General features: G+C 39.9%; 1 protein-coding gene and 1 pseudogene across 5 annotated transcripts; one reads left to right on the forward strand and one right to left on the reverse strand.

Moving 5' to 3' along the window:
• Positions 1-5,563: 5,563 nt before the first annotated feature.
• LOC139421954 (ectodysplasin A2 receptor) lies at positions 5,564-14,304 on the forward strand. Of its 5 annotated transcripts, none has more exons than XM_071173093.1 (9): positions 5,564-6,049; positions 7,060-7,159; positions 8,388-8,566; positions 8,764-8,852; positions 9,208-9,369; positions 9,574-9,687; positions 9,818-10,434; positions 10,917-10,962; positions 11,665-14,304. In XM_071173093.1, the coding sequence occupies exons 2-9, from the start codon at positions 7,076-7,078 to the stop codon at positions 11,955-11,957; spliced, it is 1,584 nt and encodes a 527-aa protein (XP_071029194.1). In that variant the 5' UTR covers positions 5,564-6,049; positions 7,060-7,075; the 3' UTR covers positions 11,958-14,304. The 5 variants fall into 5 exon arrangements, with proteins under 5 accessions (XP_071029194.1, XP_071029196.1, XP_071029193.1 ...); XM_071173095.1 differs by having other exon boundaries at positions 9,574-9,675; XM_071173092.1 differs by having other exon boundaries at positions 5,716-5,865; positions 9,574-9,675.
• A 2,931-nt stretch (positions 14,305-17,235) lies between these two features.
• On the reverse strand, positions 17,236-24,301 carry LOC139422426 (G-protein coupled receptor 83-like; annotated as a pseudogene).
• Positions 24,302-24,438: the final 137 nt, after the last annotated feature.

Consider the following 24,438-nt stretch of genomic DNA (forward strand, 5'->3'; position numbering starts at 1 on the left):
GTAACACCACTATCCTGGTCGTTGTGGATCGTTTTTCTAAGTCCTGTCATCTCCTCCCTTTGCACGGTCTCCCTACGGCCCTACAGACTGCGGAGGCCCTGTTTACACACGTCTTCCGGCACTACAGGGTGCCTGAGGATATAGTGTCTGATCGGGGTCCCCAGTTCACGTCGAGGGTCTGGAGGGCGTTCATGGAACGTCTGGGGGTCTCGGTTAGCCTTACCTCAGGTTTTCACCCCGAGAGTAACGGGCAGGTGGAGAGAGTTAACCAGGATGTGGGTAGGTTTCTGAGGTCTTATTGCTAGGACCGGCCAGGGTAGTGGGCAGCGTTTGTGCCCTGGGCAGAGATGGCCCAAAACCCGCTCCACCACTCCTCCACTAATCTCTCTCCCTTCCAGTGCGTACTGGGGTATCAGCCGGTTCTGGCTCCTTGGCATCAGAGTCAGACCGAGGCTCCTGCGGTGGACGACTGGTTCCGGCACGCGAAGGAAACATGGGACGCCGCCCATGTCCACCTTCAGCGCGCCGTGACCGTCACCGCAGTGAGGCCGGTGGACCGGGTCTGGCTCTCGACCCGAAACCTTCCCCTCCGCCTGCCCTGTCTGAAGCTGTGTCCGCGTTTTGTAGGGCCATTTAAAGTCCAGAGGAGAATGAACAAGGTTTGTTATAGGTTACAGCTTCCCCCCAATTACCGTATTAACCCCTCATGCCATGTGTCTCTCCTCAGGTCGGTGGTGTCTGGCCCTCTCCAGGAGTCTGAGGTGGACATCAAGGGGGCCCCGGCGTACTCCATTCGTTCCATACTGGATTCGAGACGTCAGGCGAGGGGCCGTCAGTACCTCGTGGACTGGGAGGGGTATGGTCAGGAGGAGAGATGCTGGGTCCCAGTGGAGGAACAGCTCCATCACTCTCTTTCTTGATCAAATAGCCCTTGCACAGCCTGGAGGTGTGTTGGGTCATTGTCCTTTTGAAAGGCAAATGATAGTCCCACTAAGCGCAAACCAGATGGGATGGCGTATAGCTATATAATGCTGTGGTAGCCATGCTGGTTAAGTGTGTCTTGAATAAATCGCAGACAGTGTAACCAGCAAAGCACCCCCACACCATCACAACTCCTCCTCCGTGCTTAGTGGTAGGAACCACACATGAGATCATCCATTCACCTACGCTGCATCTCACAATGACACGGCGGTTGTACTCATCAGACCAAAGGACAGATTTCCACTGATCTAATGTCCATTGCTCGTGTTTCTTGGCCCAAGAAAGTCTCTTCTTATTGTTGGTGTCCTTTAGTGGTGGTTTCTTTGCAGCAATTCAACCATGAAGGCTTGATTCACACAGTCTCCTCTGAACAGTTGATGTTGAGATGTGTCTGTTACTTGAAATATGTGAAGCTCTCATAAAGGATTGTCATTGTATATTGCATAACGCCTGGCAGGTACCTTTTGGCAAAGGCACCTCTTGTTTAGGACTCTTGAACCATAAGGGATTTGTTGTTTGATATCATTGACCGAAAGCTCATTCACTATTAAAGAAAAGTGCATCTGACTGGCAGTCTGCAGAGACTTCTTCCCGTTTCTCCAGTTTTGCCTTTTGCCTCCAGCACCTCCCTAATCACCTCTGGGTGTGCAGTAGATTCTGTCTATTGTCTGATATCATTTAAAGCTTGGCTTTATAAACATCTTAAAAGATAAGCAGGATTCTGCTGAACGTCAGCAAGTTTGCTCAGTTCAACCTGTCATAAGCAGGTACAGTGTAATTAATTACGTTGTTATAGGCAATACATTCTTCACCAAGCCATGATGAAGGCTACTGAGGATAGTAGAGCTCCTCAGTTAGATTTTGGTATTACAGGTCATGAGCGCCATCAACGGAGGTGACTTGCAGTGCATTGAGCTATTAGTGCCTAGTGGCCTACAGCCACTCTTCCTGTAAGGCAGTGGTTCCCAAACTTGGGTTCCCAAACGTGGGGTCCCTTGAAATTTAAATGGGGTCACCTGAAAAAAAATCTGTAATCTTATCAAACAAAATAAGAAATGTTTTCTCTTCAAATGGGTATAGAATATAACCTTTTAGCGTCATCTAATAACTTACACTATTAGAATGCGCTTTCATGTCATTATTATATGTTGAGACAGTGTGTAGGACCTACAATTGAATGAAAATGAACACACAGGGTTAACTAGGGAATATAATTTGTCCATGTGTGGTTCCCTGCATTTTCTAGTGTCAATTTGGGGTCGTGTCGAGTAAAAGTTTGGAACCACTTCTGCAAGGCTCTGCTGTGGTTGTGTTGTGCTGTACTCTGAGGCTACCCACAGATTAAATATTAACATCATCGGTACCGTAACCATCCTTTCAAAAGAGAAGAAGTCTGATATTCCAATTTAATTTTGGGCTCTTCCTTCCTAGTCACATCCAACATGTCTGGTGTGTAAGAGATGTGGACCAATACACTTGTGCCAACAACCATTGTCTGCAATGGGCCTATGAGAATAAAGGAGAAGCAGCCAGATGGAACTCACTAAGATTTATCAACGTCATCTGGTCAGTGTTCACTGTGCCATTGGATGATCTAAAATCACATACAGTAGCTCAGAAATTTGATGTGGTAAAAGTAGAAAGTAGTTCATATTTTTTATGGATTCATACAAGTCACCACTAACTCTGCCGTGACAGGCACACTGCGACAAAACAGTATAAATCCTCCCAGGGGTAACATTAAATTACTCTATGTCTTGTTATATATACTACATTTGAAAGACACTGACTGTGTCTGCTGACTGTCCAGTCAGTAAAATGAAATTTATTAGACCAAAATGACATCGGCATCTTTGTCTTTGATAAAGTAATATGGACAAGTATATCAGACAATAGCGCAGCCTACATCATATCTTACTTTCATAAAATGCTGTCCTTTTGTCGGTAATCTTTTGAATGATGTTTAGGCTTCAGAATGGATGGGATGATTACTGTAATGCTCTGTTTTATACCCTTGAAACCACTTAAGACAAAGCATGTTCCAGGTTATAATATTATCAGAACACTGGAAAATTCCTATTTCCCATGGTGATGAGGAGCTAAGGATAAACTGGTGATAGTCTCTTTATGGAGCTGGCGAGGTTACTTGGGCAAGCAACAAATGTGTTTGACAAAAATATAACTTTTTCCCTTTGGCTGCAGGTGTTAAATGTTTCCGTCAGGGTTCTTATCTTCAACATTTCTGTGTCCGCCTGTCTGTGTTTGGCAGTCCTTCATGGCCTTCGGAGGACCAGCTCCCACTGGATTAAAAAACAGTCTTTCAAGTAGGCTACACAACACTAGGTAAAAGACCACTGGCTACTTTCTGTCAGCACTCGAGATTCCTTCCAAAGCAGCTAAGACAGCATTATGATGCATTGTTAAAACGGTCACATTAATGCTGCGTTTGCTTATGTTTATGGTTAGGTACAGAAGCCTCTTTGTTGACCTAGCAAAATATGGCTACATGTTTGAATAACGCTTTGACATTGACTTATTTATGTATTTAAAAAATAATGACTCTCCTTTGGTGGTAAACAAAGTAAATAAATCCATGGTTAACACCACATGACAGTAAACTAAACATAAAACTATTGGTGAGCACTGGGTGACAGTTCCTTTTTGAGTTTGAGAAATAAACATCTTGAAAAGTACTTCATGACACCAAAAGGAAATGATTGTGTTAAATCTTGAGTTTAGCTATTTTAAACATTGTTAAAGAAATGGGAAGAAAATGCTTTAACTGCAATATTAGAAAATTGAGAAAAAAAAACGAATTAGCTACAAAATAACATTCCACACTATACAAAGTCAGCACTCCACTTTCTTAGGTGGTCTGAGTGCTTCTTCTGAATAAGAGAAGCACAGTGAATTAGCCAGTCTCCCTGCTGGGTCTAAGGGAGACATTGCAGGCACTCTGAGACAGTGGGCGGAGCTTCTTTCCATAGTAGAGTACAGTTGTAGAAAGTAACATTACTGGTAATCAAACTGTTTGCATACATTCACACAATAAATTGCCATCAGCCTATTGTTATTTTTTTTATCATAATGATGTTTGCATTCTTAGAGGACTACATTTGATATTAAGAAAATGATGTTGCAATGACAAAGACAGTAAGCACAACCGTGTAATACCAAGGTCACATCATTCACTGCAAATAGTTAAGATTATGAATATGAGAGAATTCACTATCTTCTTGTTTGTAGTCTACCAGAATACAGAAGGCTCATCCACCTGTAACAATAGCATTTAAGTCTGACGTAGAGTGTGCATGACCTCTGTTTCCTCGTCCAATGGAATTCTCTAGTTCTCACAAAACATAACAACTGTCCAACAGCTACAACATACATATTGGCGACAAACAATACTTAGCTTCCCATAACATTCTCGAAAAGATTATGCAAGGCACATTCAACAATCAGACATCTCTATGTTATCTATATCAAACAATGGAATTTGGAGGCTTTTCAGAAGAACATTATGTCACGTCTATTGAATCCATACATACCCTATACTATAGCAGCTGTGGTGTAACTGACCCGATATTGATAGAAGGTCGTCCTCTTGACTTACATAATGCTGCGTTATCCCACTGCCCTGTATAGTTTCTGGCTCTAAGGAGATGGCAGGAGTCTTCAGGTCTAAAGGAAACATCACTCATCACATAAGTACAGTTCACCTCCATTACCAATGGTCCACTCTGACCTGCTCCTCTCCACATCACCCTCTGCAAATGATAAACATCAGCTGGGCTATATGAACTGAGTCACATCTACATTGTTTGGCTGCTTTAAAATAAAGGATTTAGTCTACAGTTCAAATGAGAGGATTGAGCATTTTGATGTCCTCTTACAATGCGAGGATATTGATTCTCTGTAGCCTACCCCAAAGGTTTGTTTTAGGGGGTTATGAAGACTGTGTGAAAGTCATCCCACACTTGGATTACTCCCTGTCCTTTGTGAAAGATGATAAGTAAGTAGGCCTATGTAGACTGAACAATGCTTGGCTTGGAAAAAGATAACTTGTTTCAAGCAGTAACCAGGTCAGCGATGGAATTTAGTGGATGGAATTTAGTCGTAAACAATGGAGATGGCACAAATTGAAAGTACACTATTGAGAGAAGTATCAAAACTTGACAGAGATTTAGTCTACCCTGGATGAAGGGAAAATGCATTGTCCAACATTAGCCAACATGCTGGTGTGTTATGTTGTGAAATTATGAGGAAAGATTATTATGTTACGGCAGTTTTGATCCTACTGACAAGCACATATTAAAACCCCAATTGAAGCAATTTGATGTTTACTTTTCATACTATGACAACAATTTCTAATTAACTCAAATTAGCCATAATTCTCTAGCAGAGAGAAACAGTAAAATGTTTTCATTGTCACAAAAACAATTTTATTTAATTCATATTATTTTTGATCATTTAAATTACACAGAGACATACTATTAGCCCACACAGTCCTTATCTATTACATACTGTACACATGCTATTATAGGTCTACTATATTGCATAGAGTAGCTCTAGTATTACACAGACAGACAGGCAGTCTTCTACCGTTTGTTTATTCTCTGTTATTAGCCAATATTCCAGCACTGCTCTAACAAAAATACGGCTGCATATTCTCTATAGATAATTTTACGCAGAACTTCAGACGTTTCCCAATTAGAGCGCATTGAGGATGGTTTTGGCCGCCCGACGTGCAGTCTGTAAGGCATGTCAGGGCATGTCCAGATTGGATGAAGTGGCACTGTCTATCGATAGCGTGCTAAAGTATAGGCTCGTGAAAACGATTTTAAAAAGTGTGCTTAAGTATCTTCGTAAAACTTATGGATCAAGGTAATGTGACAGTGAATATATATTTAAATGTGTTGTGATACTACGGGTGGGAGGTGTAATTTATTAGCTTGTAGCCTAAATGATGGATGTATCAGATACGCACCGCTGGTAATGAATGATCTTTCCAGTTGCCAATGAGCTGTTCAACCTTAGCGCTTTTGCTTTGTAGCATTTCATAAAACTGGTAAGTAATCTCACCAATCAATGTTAGTATAGCAGGGTTGTAATTTAAAGTAGAGGATACAGTATGCTAAAACCTCTGCATGTATTATTTGTCAATAGTTTTCTCTTGCTTTTCACCCCTCAACACAACACATAGAGATGACGATGGAGCCTATCTGATTTCAGCTTTAGACATTCTTTGCCTGTAATTCTATATACTCTTGTTTGTGTTTTGCATTTTTACTGTACTTCAGTGACATCCAGTTATGGGATATTGAAAATTGTTCAACATGCACACAAGCAAAACTTTTAATTCAATGTGTTCAATACTCCCCCCTATCTGAGATATCTACTGCAGCCCACATCCTCCACATACACCACCCGTTCTGCCAGTCACATTCTGTTAAAGGTCCACAAAGCTCACACATCCCTGGGTCGCTCGTCTTTTCAGTTCGCTGCAGCTAGCGACTGGAACGAGCTGCAACAAACATTCAAACTGGACAGTTTTATCTCAATCTCTTCATTCAAAGACTCAATCATGGACAGACAGTTGTGGCTGCTTTGCGTGATGTATTGTCTGTACCTTGTTGCCCTTTGTGCTGTTTGTGCCCAATAATGTTTGTACCCTGTTTTGTGTTGCTACCATGTTGAGCTGCAGCCATGTTGTATTGCTACCATGCTGTGTTGTCATGTGTTGCTGCCATGCTATGTTGTTGTTTTAGGTCTCTCTTTATGTAGTGTTGTGTTGTCTCGCATGTAGTGATGTGTGTTTTGTTTATTTGTATTTTTAATCCCAGCCCTGCAGGAGGCCTTTTGCCTTTTTGTTGGCCATCATTGTAAATAATAATTTGTTGTTAACTGACTTGCCTAGTTAAATAAAGGTTAAATAAATAAAATACAATATTCAGTGCAGTGGTTAAGATACAGCAATCTCTATGCATTTTGTTTCCATTTTACTCAGTGTTAATTATAAAGATAAAAAAGGAGCTAACTACTGAGCTATAAACTATCATACATATTACATTTTCCTAGGAGTTACATTGCTGTCATGGATTGTTCTGAAACCCAGTACTACTTGAATGGGAACTGCCACCCTTGTCTGCAATGTGGACCAGGACAAGAGCTCTCAGAGGTGGGTATTATTACATTATAGAGGAATATTTTTGTTTTGGAAGAGAATTTACTGTATTTTCACTAAGGACAACAAACAGATAGGCCATGTCTAGTAGCCTATCCACTCAGCTGAGCAGTAATTGTGTGACGAATGGAAAACATTTATTAACGTTTAAATGGGCATTTTGTTATGGGTTTCGAGTTAATAATAAGGAAAATAAAAATATTTAAAATTCCACGTGAATTCACAATGCAGCTGTACCGCTGCCTGCAACGGTTTGGGTCTCATGTTTGGGTCACACGGTGCATCCCTTTCAAATGATTAAGCATTACACCTGTACTACCATTACTGTAACTCGATTCCACCTTGCATTAACTTCTCATTGGAGTTCTCAAAGTATTGCCAAACAGGATTTCACAGTTGTCGCTTGCATTTCTCTGCCATTTTTTCAACTGACTTCAAAATAATTGATTAATCGACTACTTGCACGTCAACTCCCGGTGTCGACTCCCATTTCCCCATTTCTGAGTGTCAAGATTCGACTCCTCTAGGAACGGAGGAGACTGATTAGCTCTGGTGCTTATGATAACTCGGTTAGGGATTTTTCTTAATGTTTAGGATCCCAATTTCCTTTAAACGTTTTAAGGTTTAAATGTTCACACCCTTTACTGCAGAACCAGGATTTCTCATTACAGGTGTAGGATCTTAATTGTATCCTTAATTTGCAGGATATCTTTCCTGCAATGCAGGAAATGTAAAACGTGTAGTGTATTTTAGGTTTAAAAATTGAGAAATGTCCGCCTTGATTTTCCCTTTAGAAAAATATAGCCTATCAACCCCTACAAAAATGTCCATTGGTTATCCACATAATAATTCACATTTCCTGTTGCTGTAGCAAACTGGTTCAAATGAACATCCTACAATTTTATGAAACCACAAAAAGCTTGGTTTGACTGTCTGTGGTGATCTCACTCTAACATAATCCCACTGGCAGAGAACCTTGTTCCAAGTTCACACAAGTCCACATGGCAGGCATGCTAAGGATCTTCACATTTGGGTTAACCCATGACCTAAAATAACCCCAGTGCTCATTGGAAGGGGAAACAGTAATGTATTTTGTAATCTAGACCTCTAATCATCATATTCATTTCTGTTTTGCAACCGTCTGCTTCAGAAATTAACTTCAGTGAAATCCTTAGCTGTAAACAGATCTGCACTGTATATTTTGATTCTTATTTCCCGGCAGGACTGTGGTTATGGAAGTGGACGGTCGGCTTATTGCATCCCCTGTAATGTCAAGACTTATAAAGAGGGTTGGGGTTACCACTTCTGCAGATTCTGCCAGTCATGTAAACGCATAAACAGGCACCAGAAGTCACTGTGCACCTCTAAAAGCAATGCTGTCTGTGGGGAGTGTTTACCAGGGTTTGTACTGTGCATTATCTCATCGCTTTCTTACATATAGTATCTACAGATCTTTATAGTTAAGACATAGCTGTGCTTTTTAGTCATAAAAGCTCTTCATCCAGACCAGAACATGTGGACTTAGTTTTACTAGCTTGTTTACTTGAAATACCACTATTTCAGACTTTTTTCCCTGCTTTAATTTGATCTGATTTCAGCTTTTACAGTAAGACACGGATAAATGGCTTGCAGGACTTGGAGTGCATGCCATGTGGTCCCTCCTCCACCACTGAGCAGCAATGCAGCCGTAAGTCTCAGTAAAGCTTGGACGGGACTCTGAGAAAGGAAAACAACTTCATTATTGAAGTCAATTGTGTAGCCTACTGTTATATTAGAAAATTATCTCCATATGCTGGAAACTTAATTACCCATGTTTTTATTAGCCTAATTTTCTGTGTGCAATTGTTGACGTAGATAATTAATTGTTTGGGTTATGAGATATTTAAGAATTATAACACTGTTCTTTATTAATAGAATAGTGTTATAATAATTGTATTTGCCAAAGGATCAAAGTCAGAAATTGAAAACATCAAATAAATGTTGTGTGTAAGCATTTGCTCAGCCATTTGCTCAGCACCAACCTCAATTCTTTTGTTTTGCAGGAAGCAGAGAAGTTGATGTGGAAAAAGTCTGGAGCCCAGAAGGCCCAGCCCATAATGCTGCTGTTACCGCCACCATTTCTGTAGCCCTGGTTACCATGGCAATCCTAGCTGCTGCCTTGTTTATATACTTCAGACATACCTTACTAAAGAAAATATTTAAAGGTATCTCATTATCCACACGCAAATCTCTCCTCTAATGAAGTTTTTGTTGCATGAGATGTTCACACAACCACTGATGAAACTGTAATAATGTGGATTCTGTCAGTGTGTTTGTTGAAATCTCTTTTATAGTAACACGCAGGGTACAAGTAATCCTCCTCAAACTGTGCCTCCTCTGGCTCATTAATTATCTTCTCTCTCTGAAAGGATGCCTGGCTCCTCAAAGCACAAGTCAGAATGACATGGAGTGTGCAGCATACCCAGTGAACAGGGTCACACTGAACCTGGAGCAGGAAGGCCAAGGCTCAGGTAATTATCAGAGTAAAACAGCATCCACCACGCCTTAAACATCCCCTAATTGACTCATGTTCTAGTCAATTTGTGAATGCATGGTTCATAAGGGGTTTGTTAGGGTACTAATGTAACCCTCTGATGACCTGTCTTCCTACAGGTGCATGTGCTAACTCTACCACCACTGCAGAAACATTGGCCAGACTGCAGTCCAAAGTGGACATGATTGTCCCTCTGGGGTCCATTGTACTAAGCCCTGACCTTAAAACTCAGGACCACAGATACCTCCTGGAGACCCAGCCGCTGGTGCAGAACTCCACCTGCAGTAACTGCTCATCTGGGTTTGTCTCTCAGATATCCTCTGAGCCGCCCTCAGTCAGTGGGGACGTCCCAATCACAATGGAGATCCCTGTGGGTCCAATAGACAGTGGGGAGTATGTGGCAGGGTCCTTGTTCCTGCAGAGCAGTGAGGGATACTGTGCTTCTGAGCTGCAGGAGAGCCCTCTCCATCAGCATGTCCCAGTGGAGTGCACTGAGCTAGACTTCCACACCACTGCAGCCTCAACACTGGACCTTGACAGCACTACAGACCCAGACTGTAGCTCTGTGAGCCTGGGGATTACTGAGATATCTGAGATTAGGGACGGCTCCTCCGGAGAAACGTTAGGAGGAAGACAACTGAGGAGGAGTCCATCTGACTGCCCAGAGGAGCAAACTGACAGCTGTTGGAGCAGCCATCAACAACCCTGCAACAGCAGTCTGCGAGGCAGTAATGCGGTAATTACCTTTAGGAAAGACAGAGATGTTTCACCTGCTGTTCTCACACAGGTGACCATTTACTCAACAGTAGTGAGTTTGAGTGAGCAGTCACTAGATGTAGCTGTATTTTATGCTTACACAGATTATTTTTTTTAAAGCAAATGGCACCCTTCATTTCACTCTTAAGTTGTGGCCCATGGGATGCAATGTAAACACACACACGCACACACACACACACACACACACACACACACACACACATTACACACACACACACACACACACACACACACAGGCTGATATCATAAGTTGTGATATCCTCCCATTATAGGCAAGAGACTGGATGCCCATAGATAATTTGTTTCATGTTTCCCACTTGTCATTTAAGACATAATTAGCTAGATATGACAAGCTAAGTTTACAGCTTCACTTATTTAGTAGAGAATGTTTCCCTGGACGGAGCAAAAAAAGTATTCATTCATTAATATTTATATTTGTAGATGGAAACAGTGAGCCTGCTGAAGAAGTGTATCCGAATCATGCAAGGTGGGTTATTCTTCAGTTTACTTGATATCTAAAGCTTATTTTAATGCTGGAGCACATTCAACAGAAACCAAACGAAACATTGCAAATCTCAAAGAAACCACAATACACAGTAAATGTGACTGATGAGGTGAAGTTCTGTTGCTGGATTTAGTTGAGCTACGTATTCACAGAATCTAATCTTGTTCTTGATGGTTCTGGATTTCAAAGTTAATGCAGCAGTTTACACCAGTAGTTTTTAAAGTTGTTTTTCGTTGTGTCTTAATGGTTTTAAAACGTTTCTTTATCTTGGCCAAGAGGAATAGTCAAATATACAATGTCTTACTGTTCTACAGGCCACATGGAGAAACAGACAATCGTTGTGCCAAGAGACTTAGCTGCATACTAGGCACCACTGGCTAAATATTCAAGAAGAGGATAAATGTTTTCCCTTTACAGCATGGGCTAGTCCTGAGGTAGTAATGATGACAGCATGATACAATTTGCTACCTGTAGGCTTCCTGGTGAAGCAACACACCAACTGACCTGGTGTGGGGTCCGCAGAGGATTAAGTTATTTGCACACTGTCACTGTCCATGAGACATTCTCAAATGTTGAATGTAGAAACAGTAACATCCAGTAATAGCTGAATAGTTAACCTCTTGTGGTAGGTGGACAGGGGGATCTGTGCTTATTTCCCCATTGGCCTGTGTATCTTCTGTCCAGGGGTCCGTCTAGGCAGGCTGCCGCAGGCCTTGGTGGATTCTCTGGCTCTGAAGCTGGACCCAACGTTCCCAGGAGTACAGAACTACCAGCATGTGGCGCTGAAGATGGGCATATCTCACGAGTTGCTGAAAGACCTGCGCGGGTTTGAACAGGTCTTTCGGTACCTTTCCTCCTGCACTCTGCTGACAGTACCTGAACTGCTCCACACCTTCTATCTCCTGCAAAGGTTTGACACCCTGCTCCTGCTGTGTGAATATGCCCTGCAGCGCTATGTCACAGGATGCACATACTAACTGTTGATGCTAACAACACTTCTGCCAACACAACCTAGAAGGCTGACATCAACAGGTATGATATGATCAGTATGCGTACTACTGAACTAGAACCTACCTGGAACAACATAACTGCTCAAACTCAGATGTGGATGTGTAAACATTTAGGGGTTCACAGCAAAGCTGTAAAACCTATTGTTATTAGATTATTTGTTTTCCTTGACATGGTCAAATAACGCAAGCATAGATTGGTAACTTTTTTCTAATTTTACACACAGAAACTAGAGACCTGAATAACTTGGTCAAAAATAATGGCACTGATTGACCTATATGTGGCACTGTTATAAGCAGTCTCACTTAAACCCTCATATCCGCCATCTCGTTTGACCTAGAGACGTGAAACGTTGTATCTAGGTGGTGTTCTTCATACTGAACAAATTTGCCTCAAGGACCCATAAGATCTGTCGGGACAGATTTTCCTCCATCTTGTACATTTTGGAAAACCTTTGAAAAATTTCTCATGAACCATAGGTCACTTTTCATGAAATTTGGTATGTAGGCGCATGGTACATTTCATAAGTTAGTTTGAGAAAAGCTAAGCCATTGGTTAAGAGATGGCTGAGTTATTGTTAAATCAGGAAATCCCATTTTACGTGTCCATTTAAATCCTTTGTAAATCCGCCCCACAATGGCCTATCAACTTGAATTTTTTTAGAATAATCAAATACATTACCACAATGAGCCATGCTACACTTGGAATTGATATCTTAAAAATATGGACACTGTTAACAATTATCTTTTTTGACTATGTAACGCTAAACTTAAAATAATTTTTAAAAATCCTCTCATGGACTAAAAGTCAGATTCACTCCAAATGTTGTCTTTGGACAGTAGTCCATAAAGCATTTGAGAAAATAATTATTTGAGGAAATAATGTTGGTTCAAAGATGGCCGCACTATACCAGTAGATTCATATTTGAAATCTAAGTCTCATGAACCATAGGACCAAATGACACCAACTTTGGAATGTAGACCCATGGTGCATGTCTTAACTTAGTTTCAGCTAACGTATTGGTCGAAAGATGGCTGAGTTATTGACAAATCAAAAATCGGATTTTACGTGTCCATTTAAACCACTGTAAATCCACTACATAGTGGCCTATCAACTTGAAACTTCATCATCGCTATCATGGATGTCCTTGTGGTTTTGAGACATAAACATGGTAATGCTTTCACTGATTCCACATGAAGGAAGATAGTTCCTACATGATGGGGTGCTTGATTTTATCCTATTAATCTTGAGTCCTTTCTGTCATCGAGCTTGGTCAGCTATATTTGTATTTTTTATTCGGAATAGATCAAATGTTATTTTTTACCTGGTTTCACATGTAATGTATGTGAATGTTAATGTGACATAATTTACTCTATGTTTCAGATATTTAGTCATGCATCAAAAGCTATCCATGAAAATGATGCATTCATATTTGAAAAGTTTGTCAGAAGATACATTCTTTTAAATGCATACTGTTCAAACTATGTTAATGGCTGTACTGAATGAATGAAGAAAAAGTATTTCATTTTGTATTAGTATTACTTTTTATACATGTTTTGGACTTTTGTAAACAAAACTAAAATTACATTCCTATTCATGGAAATTATGTTGTGATGTAATTTGTTATAAACCTTACTTAATAAAGAAGTATATAGTCATAGACAAATTTGAACAGAAAACATGGCCAGTTGCTGTATTTCTGCAACACATAATTGAAAAGCAGACTTAAAATTAAGATTTGCAGAACTAATGCCACACTACTGACATTTCTACTAAGCTACCGTTTAGCAAGGATTTTACATTGTGTAACAACACAAATTTTTTTGTTTTGAAATTAAACTTGAGTTTTTCTCAGCATTGTTCATTTACTTTTCCAAACAAGTACAGCATAGAATCACAAGAAATATCCACAAAGACATCACAATACACAGTCAAAAATAAGAAAAAGTACAATAATTATACATCTGTAGGAGACTGGATATTATTACTTTTATATTGTATGGTCAAATTAAGCAATTTTACTGTTTTACAGTCATAAACAAGCTGATGGAGCCCTCTGATGTTCTCTATGTGTATTACAGTAGATATCATGGTTTCAGTGACATCAATGAGACAACCAATTTGTATTAGCAACCAAAATCATAATGTATTGTTTACAACCATACCAATATCAATTGCTTATACCTTATTGTGTGTTTTTTTTTGTGTGGTAAAACTGTAAACTGTTACAAAGCTGACTTCCCTGAAATACCATCTAATTTGAGATTGACAAACATGCCATATGTAAAATAAAATGTGTCTTATTTTGTGATATGACATTTCTAGTTGATGATCTATTGAAAATAACAATATAATTCTGACACTTTAATCCATAATATGATGAAAATATGGTGGAAATTCAAATGTGAGGTAGTTCACAATATTTTACACCAGGTGGCATGAGTAGGATGATGGTCTACTGCGATGAAATATTTTCTTATAGGCTTTTAAATCAAATCCAATTTTATTTGTCCGGAGCGACAAGTCTAGGTCCAAAATTGTTGTATTCACATGCGCCAAATACAACAGGTGTTGTATTACAGTGAAATGCTTACTTACAAGCCCTAATTAAAGAGCAGCAGTAAAATAACAGTAGCGAGTCTATATACAGGGGTACCGGTACAGAGTCAATTTGCGGCGACACCGGTTAGTCAAGGTAATTGAGGTAATATGTACATGTAGGTAGAGTTAAAGGGACTGCATAGATAATAAACAGAGAGTAGCAGCAGCGTAAAAGAGCGAGGGGGGGGGGGCAATGCAAATAGTCTGGGTAGCCATTTGATTAGCTGTTCAGGAGTCTTATGGCTTGGAGGTAGAAGCTGTTAAGCCTTTTGAACCTAGATTTGGTGCTACAGTACCGCTTGTCGTGCAGTAACAGAGAGAACAGTCTTTGACTAGGGTAGCTGGAGTTTTTCACAATCTTTATAGTGCCTTCCTCTGACACCGCCTGGTTTAAAGGTCTTGGATTGCAGGAAGCTGGGCCCCAGTGATGTACTGTGTCGTACATCAAATCTTTTCAGTTTCCTGAGGGGGAATAGGCTTTGTCGTGCCCTCTTCATGACTGTCTTGGTGTGTTTGGACCATGATAGTTTGTTGGTGATGTGGACACCAAGGAACTTGAAGCTCTCAACCTGCTCCACTACAGCCCCGTCAATGAGAATGGGGGTGTGCTAGGTCCTCCTTTTCCTGTAGTCCACAATCATCTCCTTTGTCTTGATTACATTGAGGGATATCCTGGCACCACACAGCCAGGTCTCTGGCTTGTTGGCGTTAAAGGTATAGATCACCCAAATAACAAAATTACATATTGGTTTCCTAACCATCAGTCTATTGACAAGGTATGACAGCAATCCATGCATTGGACCAATAGTAGCATTTTTCTGTAATCGGAACGATATTAGCATTTTTCCCGCATCATGTTCAAATCATCTATAAATGACTTTGTTGAGCTTCACAATACATTGTAGATTGTTTTGGATGATTTTACATGATACGTGAAAAATGCAAATATCGGTCCCATGACTTGAATGGGATTTGTGCCACAAATGTTATGTGGAAACAGTTCCAGGGAAACTAAACCAAAGTATGGATTGATGTCATACCTTGCTTTATTTTTCTAGATCAAATAACATTGAAAACAACCACTTTCTGTGCAGTATTAATTTACCATCCTTACAAACCACTTAATGTAAATATTCATTACTGTATTGTACATAGGCTGGTCATCTAGGTTTGTACCTGTAGACTTTCCATCACCATGAAGAAAAACAATGCACAATACAGTAATTGATTACATTGAGACATCGAGTGGTTTGTGATGATGTAGCTCAGTTGGTAGAGCATGGCACTTGCAACACTAGGGTTGAATGCACTCACTACTGTAAATTGCTCTGGATAAGAGCATCTGCTAAATTGTAAAAGGAATGAATAGACCATTTCAGTTTTCAAATAGAAATACGTTCTATTTGCAAAGTATTTCAAGAAACTGGAAAACAAGCAAGTACTTTTATATTCCACAAGTATTATCAGATTAACTGTTTTGTACAGATAATTATCGGACTCAAGTTACAAATGCTGGTAAACACTCAAATACAAATACATTTAGTTTAAATACAAATGAAATACTCACACATAAGCACATCTGATTCCCCTGGCACTGACACTATTTCATAGTGTATATTCAACCAATTTTATACATGAAGATTGTCTATGATTCAACCAGCAGATGGTGTCGTGAGAAAAGTACATTTTTCTATCCGTCATGCTGATTGGTCAATCCAAGCCATTCAATAACTTTGTGATTTTTAATGATCATCTATATATCTAATGATATAAATTCAGGAAATTATCGAATTAAGCAATTCTAATATTTTTTTTATGGAAAAGCAATTATATTGGTAGATAGTTCTGCTCAGATTATTTGAATGATTTCAAGTATCATTATGGGTACTCCTTTAAAGGTAATTCAGTGAAAAGTATTCACACTTGCTTAATCTTGGCTCATCAGATCTGACTAATTGCATAATGCTATGGCAGGGCCAGGAAAAATCCTTGAGGGCCACACACATAACTGGTGGTTTTACTTCCTCCATCTGATCAGGGACTGAATGAATCAGCCCTGAGAATACATTGTGGGTCAAATCTAAGGTCAATGACATACACTGATCAACTAACTACCAGGGAGGAAAGAAAAACAGCAGTACTACTGTACATCTCTTGAGGGACAGAATTGAATAGCCCTATGCAATAGTGTGCACTAATGAATGATTGTGAATGTTTCGAGTTTACTCTGTGCACAGTTACACATTTACAAACATTATACTATAAAAGAACGGTAGACACTGAAACAAATATTTTTTTACTTGAATTGTGTAGGCTATCATGTTTTGAAAAAACACATAACATGCTAAATCACATTCGTTTTATTTACCATTATGGTATCCATACAAGTGTTTCACTAATATTCTCTTTCCTGATTATTTACAAAATATTTTACTACTTCACCATTTGATTATTTATTTTTTACCTCCCCTTAAAGAAATAGACTTCCGTTATTCTCTAATATTTCATATTATAGGTCGACCTAGATCTAATTATAAATTACATCAACCGAATGGAGCCTTGACAGAATCTTATGGAAAAATGTTAACCTCTGTATTAACCTCTATATCTTTATACATAATCTATGTAGTTATAGAGATGACAACCTCAGCATGGATGTACTGCCCTCTTGGAACGCCAAATGAAAGGCAGGGACTTGAGCTCAGTCCTGAAGCTTCCGTTCAGCCAGCAGTAGATAAAAGGATTGTAACAGGTGCTACTCATGGCAAACCAATGGAAGGTGAAGTAGATAGCATTGTTAGTGTTAATGGCCTGGCTGGACACCAAAATCACATAACAGTTAAAAGGGAACCAGCCAATAGCAAAAACAGCCACCACCAACATCAGCATCTTCAGAGTCATCTTCTTCCTTTGTCTGTGGGCAACATCCCCTATAGCATTACGCATCCATAGCTTCTTAGCAACGATAATGTAAGCTACGGAGATGATAGAAAGTGGCAACAATTAGAGGAGGAAAAACGTGGCCAGGTCCAAGTATTTCCAAAACACATCTGACGGCTGTGGAAAGCTGGGCAGACACACCATTCAGACCTTTCTGTGATTAGTGAAAAACAGGATGTTTGCTTACAGTCTCTACTTTTATGAGTAAGTAGTTATGGGTTTATAGAGGCTTATATTAGTTATTATAGAAGCTATTAAAGGTAAAAGGTACATTCAAAATCAGAGGCTGTGTTGGCTAAGAATGACTGTAATTGGGTTTTACTCAACTCTGGAAACAGGAGCCATTTATTAGTGTCTAAAAGGAAGCATAAATATTACTGTATGGTACTGATTGTCTGGAGAAAATATGTAATTTACATAAATATATAATATTGCTCCCTTACCCAAAGTCAAACCACAGCAGCTTCTGATAAATGGCATGAGGTAGAGAGAAACACGAGGCCGTCACCCAAATCATGCCACAAAACATTGATATCCGCTGCCTCATCGGATGCATAACTACCTGCAAAGAAAATGTGTTTAACTGAAATCATTGTTTAATTCAAGTTGAATAATCTTTGGATCCCGACAGCATTCGCACTTTTGGAAGACATAACTTGGACTGTAGACTACAAAAATCTATTCCTGCTCTTTTTCCGCGATCCATCAAACACATTTGTTTGGTGTGTCGTCATAGTGGTCTCTGACTTGTGGTCAGACTCGCTCAGGCGGAAAACAAACTTGCGCCATTTTCCAATACCGATTTGAATGTCATAAAAAAAAACAGAGAAGTGTCAAACATTTTTTTCGAAAACATCCTTTCTGAATTTAAAAGTAATCCTCGACGTAGTCATCTAATTTTTCTAAAGTATCTGTAATCTGATTACAATATTTTTGCTGGTAATGTAACGGTTACAGTTATCGTTTTTGTAATCCCTTACATGTTCATCTGTCACCCCAGACAGGCTCAAGCAAATACATTTGAATGGTTTATGAATATTATTTCAAATCACACGCTTCGTAAGCAACAAGTGTAGACTAACAGTGATGCTTACTTACGGACCCTTCTCAACACAAAGAGAAATAAATTAGAGAAATAATAGAAAGGTAATAACAAGTAATAATAAATACACAATGAGTAACGATAACTTGACTATATACAGTATATGGGTTACAAGTACCGAGACGATGTGCAAGGGTACGAGGTAATTGAGTTAGATATGAACAAATAACTAGGAATAGTGTTACTAGCCAACATGATAGATAAGAAACAGTAGCAGCAGTGTATGTGATGAGTTACAAAAGTTTGTGCAAAAAGGGTCAATGCAGATAGTTAAACAATTAAGCAAATAGCTACCCAGAATAAACATTTAGCAGTCTTATGGCTTCGGGGTATAAACTGTTCAGGGTCCTATTGGTTCCAGGGCATCAGTACCGCTTGCTGTGCGGTAGCAGAGAGAACAGTCTATGACTTGGGCTGCTGGAGTCTTTGACAACTTCCTCTGACACCAACTGGTATAGTGGTCCTGGATGGCAGAGAACGCGGCCCCGGTGATGTACTAGGCCGTACGCACTATCCTCTGTTGCGCCTTCCGGCTGGATGCCAAGCAGTTGCCAAACCAAGCGGGGATGCAGCCAGTCAAGATGCTCTCAATGGTGCAGCTGTAGAACATTTTGAGGATCTGAGGGCACATGCCAAATCTTTTCAGCCTCCTGAGGGGGAAAGGTCGTTGTCATGCCCACTTCACGACTGTGTTGGTTTGTGTGGACCTTGATCGATCCTTAGTGATGTGGACACCGAGGAACTTGAAGCTCTCAACTCACTCCACTACAGCCCCGTCGATGTGAATGGGTGCGGCCTTCCCTTTCCTGTAGTCCACGATCAGCTCTTTTGTCTTGCTGATGTTGAGGGAGAGGTTGTTGTCCTGGCACTGCCAGGTCTCTGACCTCGTCCTTATAGGCTGTCTCATCGTCGTCAGTGATCAAGCTAAGCACCTTTGTGTTGTCAGCAAAGTTAATGATAATGTTGGAGTCATGCGTGGCCATGCAATCGTGGGTGAAAAGGGAGTACAGGAGGGGGCTAAGCACACACCCCTGAGGGGCCCCCGTGGTCAGTTTGGCGAATGTGTTGTTGCCTACCCTTACCACCTGGGGGTGGCCCGTCAGGAAGTCCAGGATCCAGTTGCAGAGGGAGGTGTTCAGTCCCAGGGTCCTTTTCTTAGTTATGAGCTTGGAGGCCACTATGGTGTTGAAAGCTGAGCTGTAGTCAATGAACAGCATTCTCACATATGTGTTCCTCTTGTCCAGGTAAGAGAGGGCAGTGTGGAGTGAAATGGAGATTGTGTTTCCAATTTATGTACAGAATAATACTAAATCCGCTGAGACCAGGTTGTCTCCATTGGTGGATAGGTCGAGATAATGGTTTATTTCATTACATGGTATCAATAGACACTAATGCTGAATTATTTGACAAAATAATCACAAATACACAATAAATCCATCAATACAATAATCATTATAATATCCTAATAATACATTATGTAGGCCTATACTCCCATTCTTTCATTCTAAATTAATGGATTTTACATTATAACATATTTATATTTTATGGCCACCTATGGAAACCATTGAAGGTTTGTTGTTCAATGTAGGCCTAGCATAATACCTTATTTCTGGTGCGAACGTAAGTCAAACAGACGACCTGAAAGAATAGCGCTGGATCTGTGGTTAGCTGTGCTTCGAGTCAAATGATCTGACCAACCAGTTTAGACGAGGAGGAATACATGCTACAGCATCTGTCTAAATACATTTTATAGACACAAATGATCAAGAAATGGTGAAGTGAAGTTCCTCATTGCAAATTCGCATGTGTTAGTTTTCAATGATGGAAAGAACAAATAGTTCCGCATACTTTTTATAAGATTTTTACACACAGTCAGATAATTTATCATTTTTGAATTTTTATGTTGATGAAGAAATGTACGGCAACGGAACTAAATATGAGACAGCGTCACAGAATTCATCAACCAAGACTTTACTCATTATAGTTTATAATTTCACTTTTTGGGAATATTGTGGTTTGCTACGTTGTGATAAAGAACAAGAATATGCATTCTGTCACAAGTTTTTATTTTTTTTTATTTGGCGGTTGCTGATTTAATGATTACTCTACTCAACACTCCTTTTACTCTGGTAAGTTACCCGAGCTAAATAGTTACCACAGATATGGTCTATACTTGTTTGTGACTATGTCGTAGGCTTGTTGTTTTCAAATGCATTTCTGTGCAGTCTTTAAAGGCACAGTCTGTCATTTTAAATAATGACTATATTTTGAATAGGCTTCTTATAAAGACCTTACTAGTAGCCTAAAACCCAACTTGTTAAAATGTTTGTTGACACTTGAGAATTTATTCACAAATGTAGCATAATGTTTTCTCTCATGGAAAGATACAAATAATTTGCTCTATTGTTTACATTTTTATGGGTGGACCACTCTTTGGGGTAGACTGTGGTGTAATTACATATCATGTTTTTTTTATTTAGCCTTTGCAACTAACAGGCTACTGTAACAACTACTGTAACAGGTGTACTGTGTGTAAGCATTGTACTGCAATTACATCTGGGCTTTTGTGGTACAGTCTGATAGCTCGCCTATGCACTGTATGAGTTACAGTTGAGAGCTCTCACTCCCTCCTGCTACACTGGTGGCAGCGGTGGGATACACCCCATTTCTCTCAAGTATTGGGGAAGTGTTTTCTGGTTCGCAGCTAGGGCTCCGTGCATGAGGACACTTTTCCTGATACGGGGAATACTGTAAAAGGTGTACAGTATGTGATTGTTGTACTGCCTCACAGAGGTCCAGGTTTTTGTGGTAGGCTTCAGGCTGTTAGGAGCTTGTCACTGCACTGTAGGAGCTACAATTTGAGTCCCCCTTACAGATTTTACTATGTCCTGCTACAAACTATCATCAATTTTATCCTTCTGATAAAGGTGATGAATAATTATTTGATTAAATGCACATCAAATGCATAATGATCAATATGACGTCTGTGCCCTGCACTCTTAGAAAACAGGGTTCCAAATGGGTTCTTCCACTGTTCCCATATGAGAACCTTTTTTGATTCCAGGGAAAAACCTTTTTGGTTCAAGGTAGAACCTTTTGTGGCCAGAATATCTATACTGAACTAAAATATAAACACAACAGGTAAAGTGTTGGTCCCATGTTTCATAAGCTGAAATAAAATATCCCAGAAATGTTCCATACGCACAAAAAGTGTATTTCTCTAAAATGTTGTGCACTAATTTGTTTACATCCCTGTCAGTGAGCATTTCTCCATTGCCAAGATAATCCATCACCCTGAGAGGTGTGGCATATCATGAAGCTGCATAAACAGCATGATCATTACACAGATGCACCTTGTGCTGGGGGCAATAAAAGGCCACTGTAAAATATGCAGTTTTGTCACAACACAAGGTCACAGATGTCTTATGTTTTGACGGAGCATACAATTGGCATGCTGACTTCAGGAATGTCCACCAGAGCTGTTGTCAGAGAATTAAATGTTCATTTCTCTACCATAAGCCAACGTCGTTTTAGAGAATTTGGCAGTACATCCAACCGGCCTCACAACAGCAGATCACGTGTAAACCCGCCAGCCCAGGACCTCCTTCTTAACCTGCGGGATCGTCTGAGACCAGCCACAAGAACAGCTGATGAAAATGTGGATTTGCACAACTGAAAAATTTCTGCGCAAACTGTCAGAAATTGTCTCAGGGAAGCTCATCTGCATGCTCGTCTTCCTCAACAGGGTCTTGACCTGACTGCAGTTTGGCGTCGTAACTGACTTCATTGGGCAATACTAACCTTTAATGGCCACTGGCATACTGGAGAAGTGTTCTCTTCATGGATGAATCCTGGTTTCAGCTGTACTAAGCAGATGGCAGACAGTGTGTATGGCGTTGTGTGGGTGAACAGTTTGATGATGTCAGCGTTGTGAACAGAGTGCACCATGGTGGCGGTGGGTTATGGTATGGAAATCAGTCAATAGAAATACATTTATTAGGCCCTAATTTATGGATTTCACATGACTGGGAATACAGATATGCATCTGTTGATCTTATGGCTGCCGCAGGCATAAGCTACAGACAAGGAACACAAATACATTTGATCAATGGCAATTTGAATGCACAGAGATACCGTGATGAGATCGTGAAGCCCATTGTCGTGCCATTCATACGCCTCCATCACCTCATGTTTCAGCATGATAATGCACGGCCTCATGTCGCAAGGATCTGAACACAATTCCTGGAAGCTGAAAATGTCCCAGTTCTTCCATGGCCTGTATACTCACCAGACATGTCACCCATATTTTTGTTTAGTGTAATTGACTTATTTTTAAAATATGTCTACACTGTTCTAAGCATGGCTTTGATTGTGCAAGTTTGAACAAATGTTTCAATTTGATGGTCATCCAAATTGGCATAATTGTAAGGGTTGACTACCACTTGTTTTATATATTAATAAGGAAATGTTAGGAAGTGTTTACTAAATGAAAACCTCAGATTGTGTTTGTATTAAATGTGTCCTGTTTTTCAGGTCAGGTTTGTAAACAGCACCTGGGTCTTTGGGAAGACCATGTGCCATGTCAGCCGATTCGCACAGTACTGCTCTGTTCATGTGTCAGTGCTAACCCTAGTGGCCATTGGCCTAGACAGACATCAAGTAACTCACTTATTGTATCTTCTTACTTTCTTCACTTGAACTTACTTAACGCTTGGAGGTAAGGATGACAGCAGTGGTGTAGTCTATGGCAATACGGATATAACTTATTATTGATATCTACATAGCACATTGATGTGAATCATTCTTACTGCTGCTCTCTCATTTAGCTATTTGTGCCCTTACGGATTGTGGTTGTTGTGGATGGCTGTTCACAAATCTAAATGTGTATTTGAACCCAATAATGGTTGAATTCAAGAAGTTTAAGCTGCCTATCAATCATTGTTTTTTAAACCAGTGGACAGCCAGTGAAAAATGCGCTCTTGCAACAGCTGCACAGTGCGGATCCCAGCTAGTGAAATAAAAGTGGGGCTTTTATTGCTCAATCTAATTCACGCTGATAAAAAAAATCCATAGGCCTAATGGACACATGCTCAAATTTACACACTTTTGACAGATTTAAAGGGGCAATCTGTAGTTGCTACGTCAATTTCTAGACTTATTTTTAGACTGATATATATATTTATATATATACAGTGGGGCAAAAAAAGTATTTAGTCAGCCACCAATTGTGCTTATTTTCCACCATAATTTGCAAATAAATTCATTAAAAATCCTACAATGTGATTTTCTGGATTTTCTTTCAAATTTTGTCTGTCATAGTTGAATTGTACCTATGATGAAAATTACAGGCCTCTCTCATCTTTTTAAGTGGGAGAACTTGCACAATTGGTGTCTGACTAAATACTTGTTTGCCCCACTGTATTCTAATGCCTCTTAATTCTTTTTTATTTCTTTTTTATTTAACCTTTATTTAACGAGGTAAGTCAATAAAGAACAAATTATTATTTACAATGACAGACTACCTTGGCCAAGCCCTAACGACACTGGGCCAATTGTGCGCCGCCCAATCACGGCCAAGGCCTGATACAGCCTGGAATCCAACCAGGGTCTAGCACAAAGTGCCTTAACCCGCTGCGCCACAGGGAGCCCTGTGTAGGCTTGAGAGCCCATGTAATCTAAAAGTAATGGAATGTAATCAAATCAAAACTTTATTTGTCACATGCTCCGAATACAAGTGTTGCCCTTACCGTGAAATGCTTATTTACAAGCCCTTAACCAACAGTGCAGTTCAAGAAGAGTTAAGAAAA

Source organism: Oncorhynchus clarkii, chromosome 12 (genome assembly GCF_045791955.1).
Source record: "Oncorhynchus clarkii lewisi isolate Uvic-CL-2024 chromosome 12, UVic_Ocla_1.0, whole genome shotgun sequence".
NCBI classification, from domain to species: Eukaryota; Metazoa; Chordata; class Actinopteri; order Salmoniformes; family Salmonidae; genus Oncorhynchus; species Oncorhynchus clarkii.

Coding starts and splice junctions, on each gene's coding strand:
- LOC139421954 (XM_071173092.1), top strand. CDS start 5,753: ATGTCCAGATTGGATGAAGTGGCACTGTCTATCGATAGCGTGCTAAAG. Junction 7,160..8,387: donor CAGGACAAGAGCTCTCAGAG/GTGGGTATTATT, acceptor ATTTCCCGGCAG/GACTGTGGTTATGGAAGTGG. Junction 9,370..9,573: donor ACTAAAGAAAATATTTAAAG/GTATCTCATTAT, acceptor TCTCTCTGAAAG/GATGCCTGGCTCCTCAAAGC.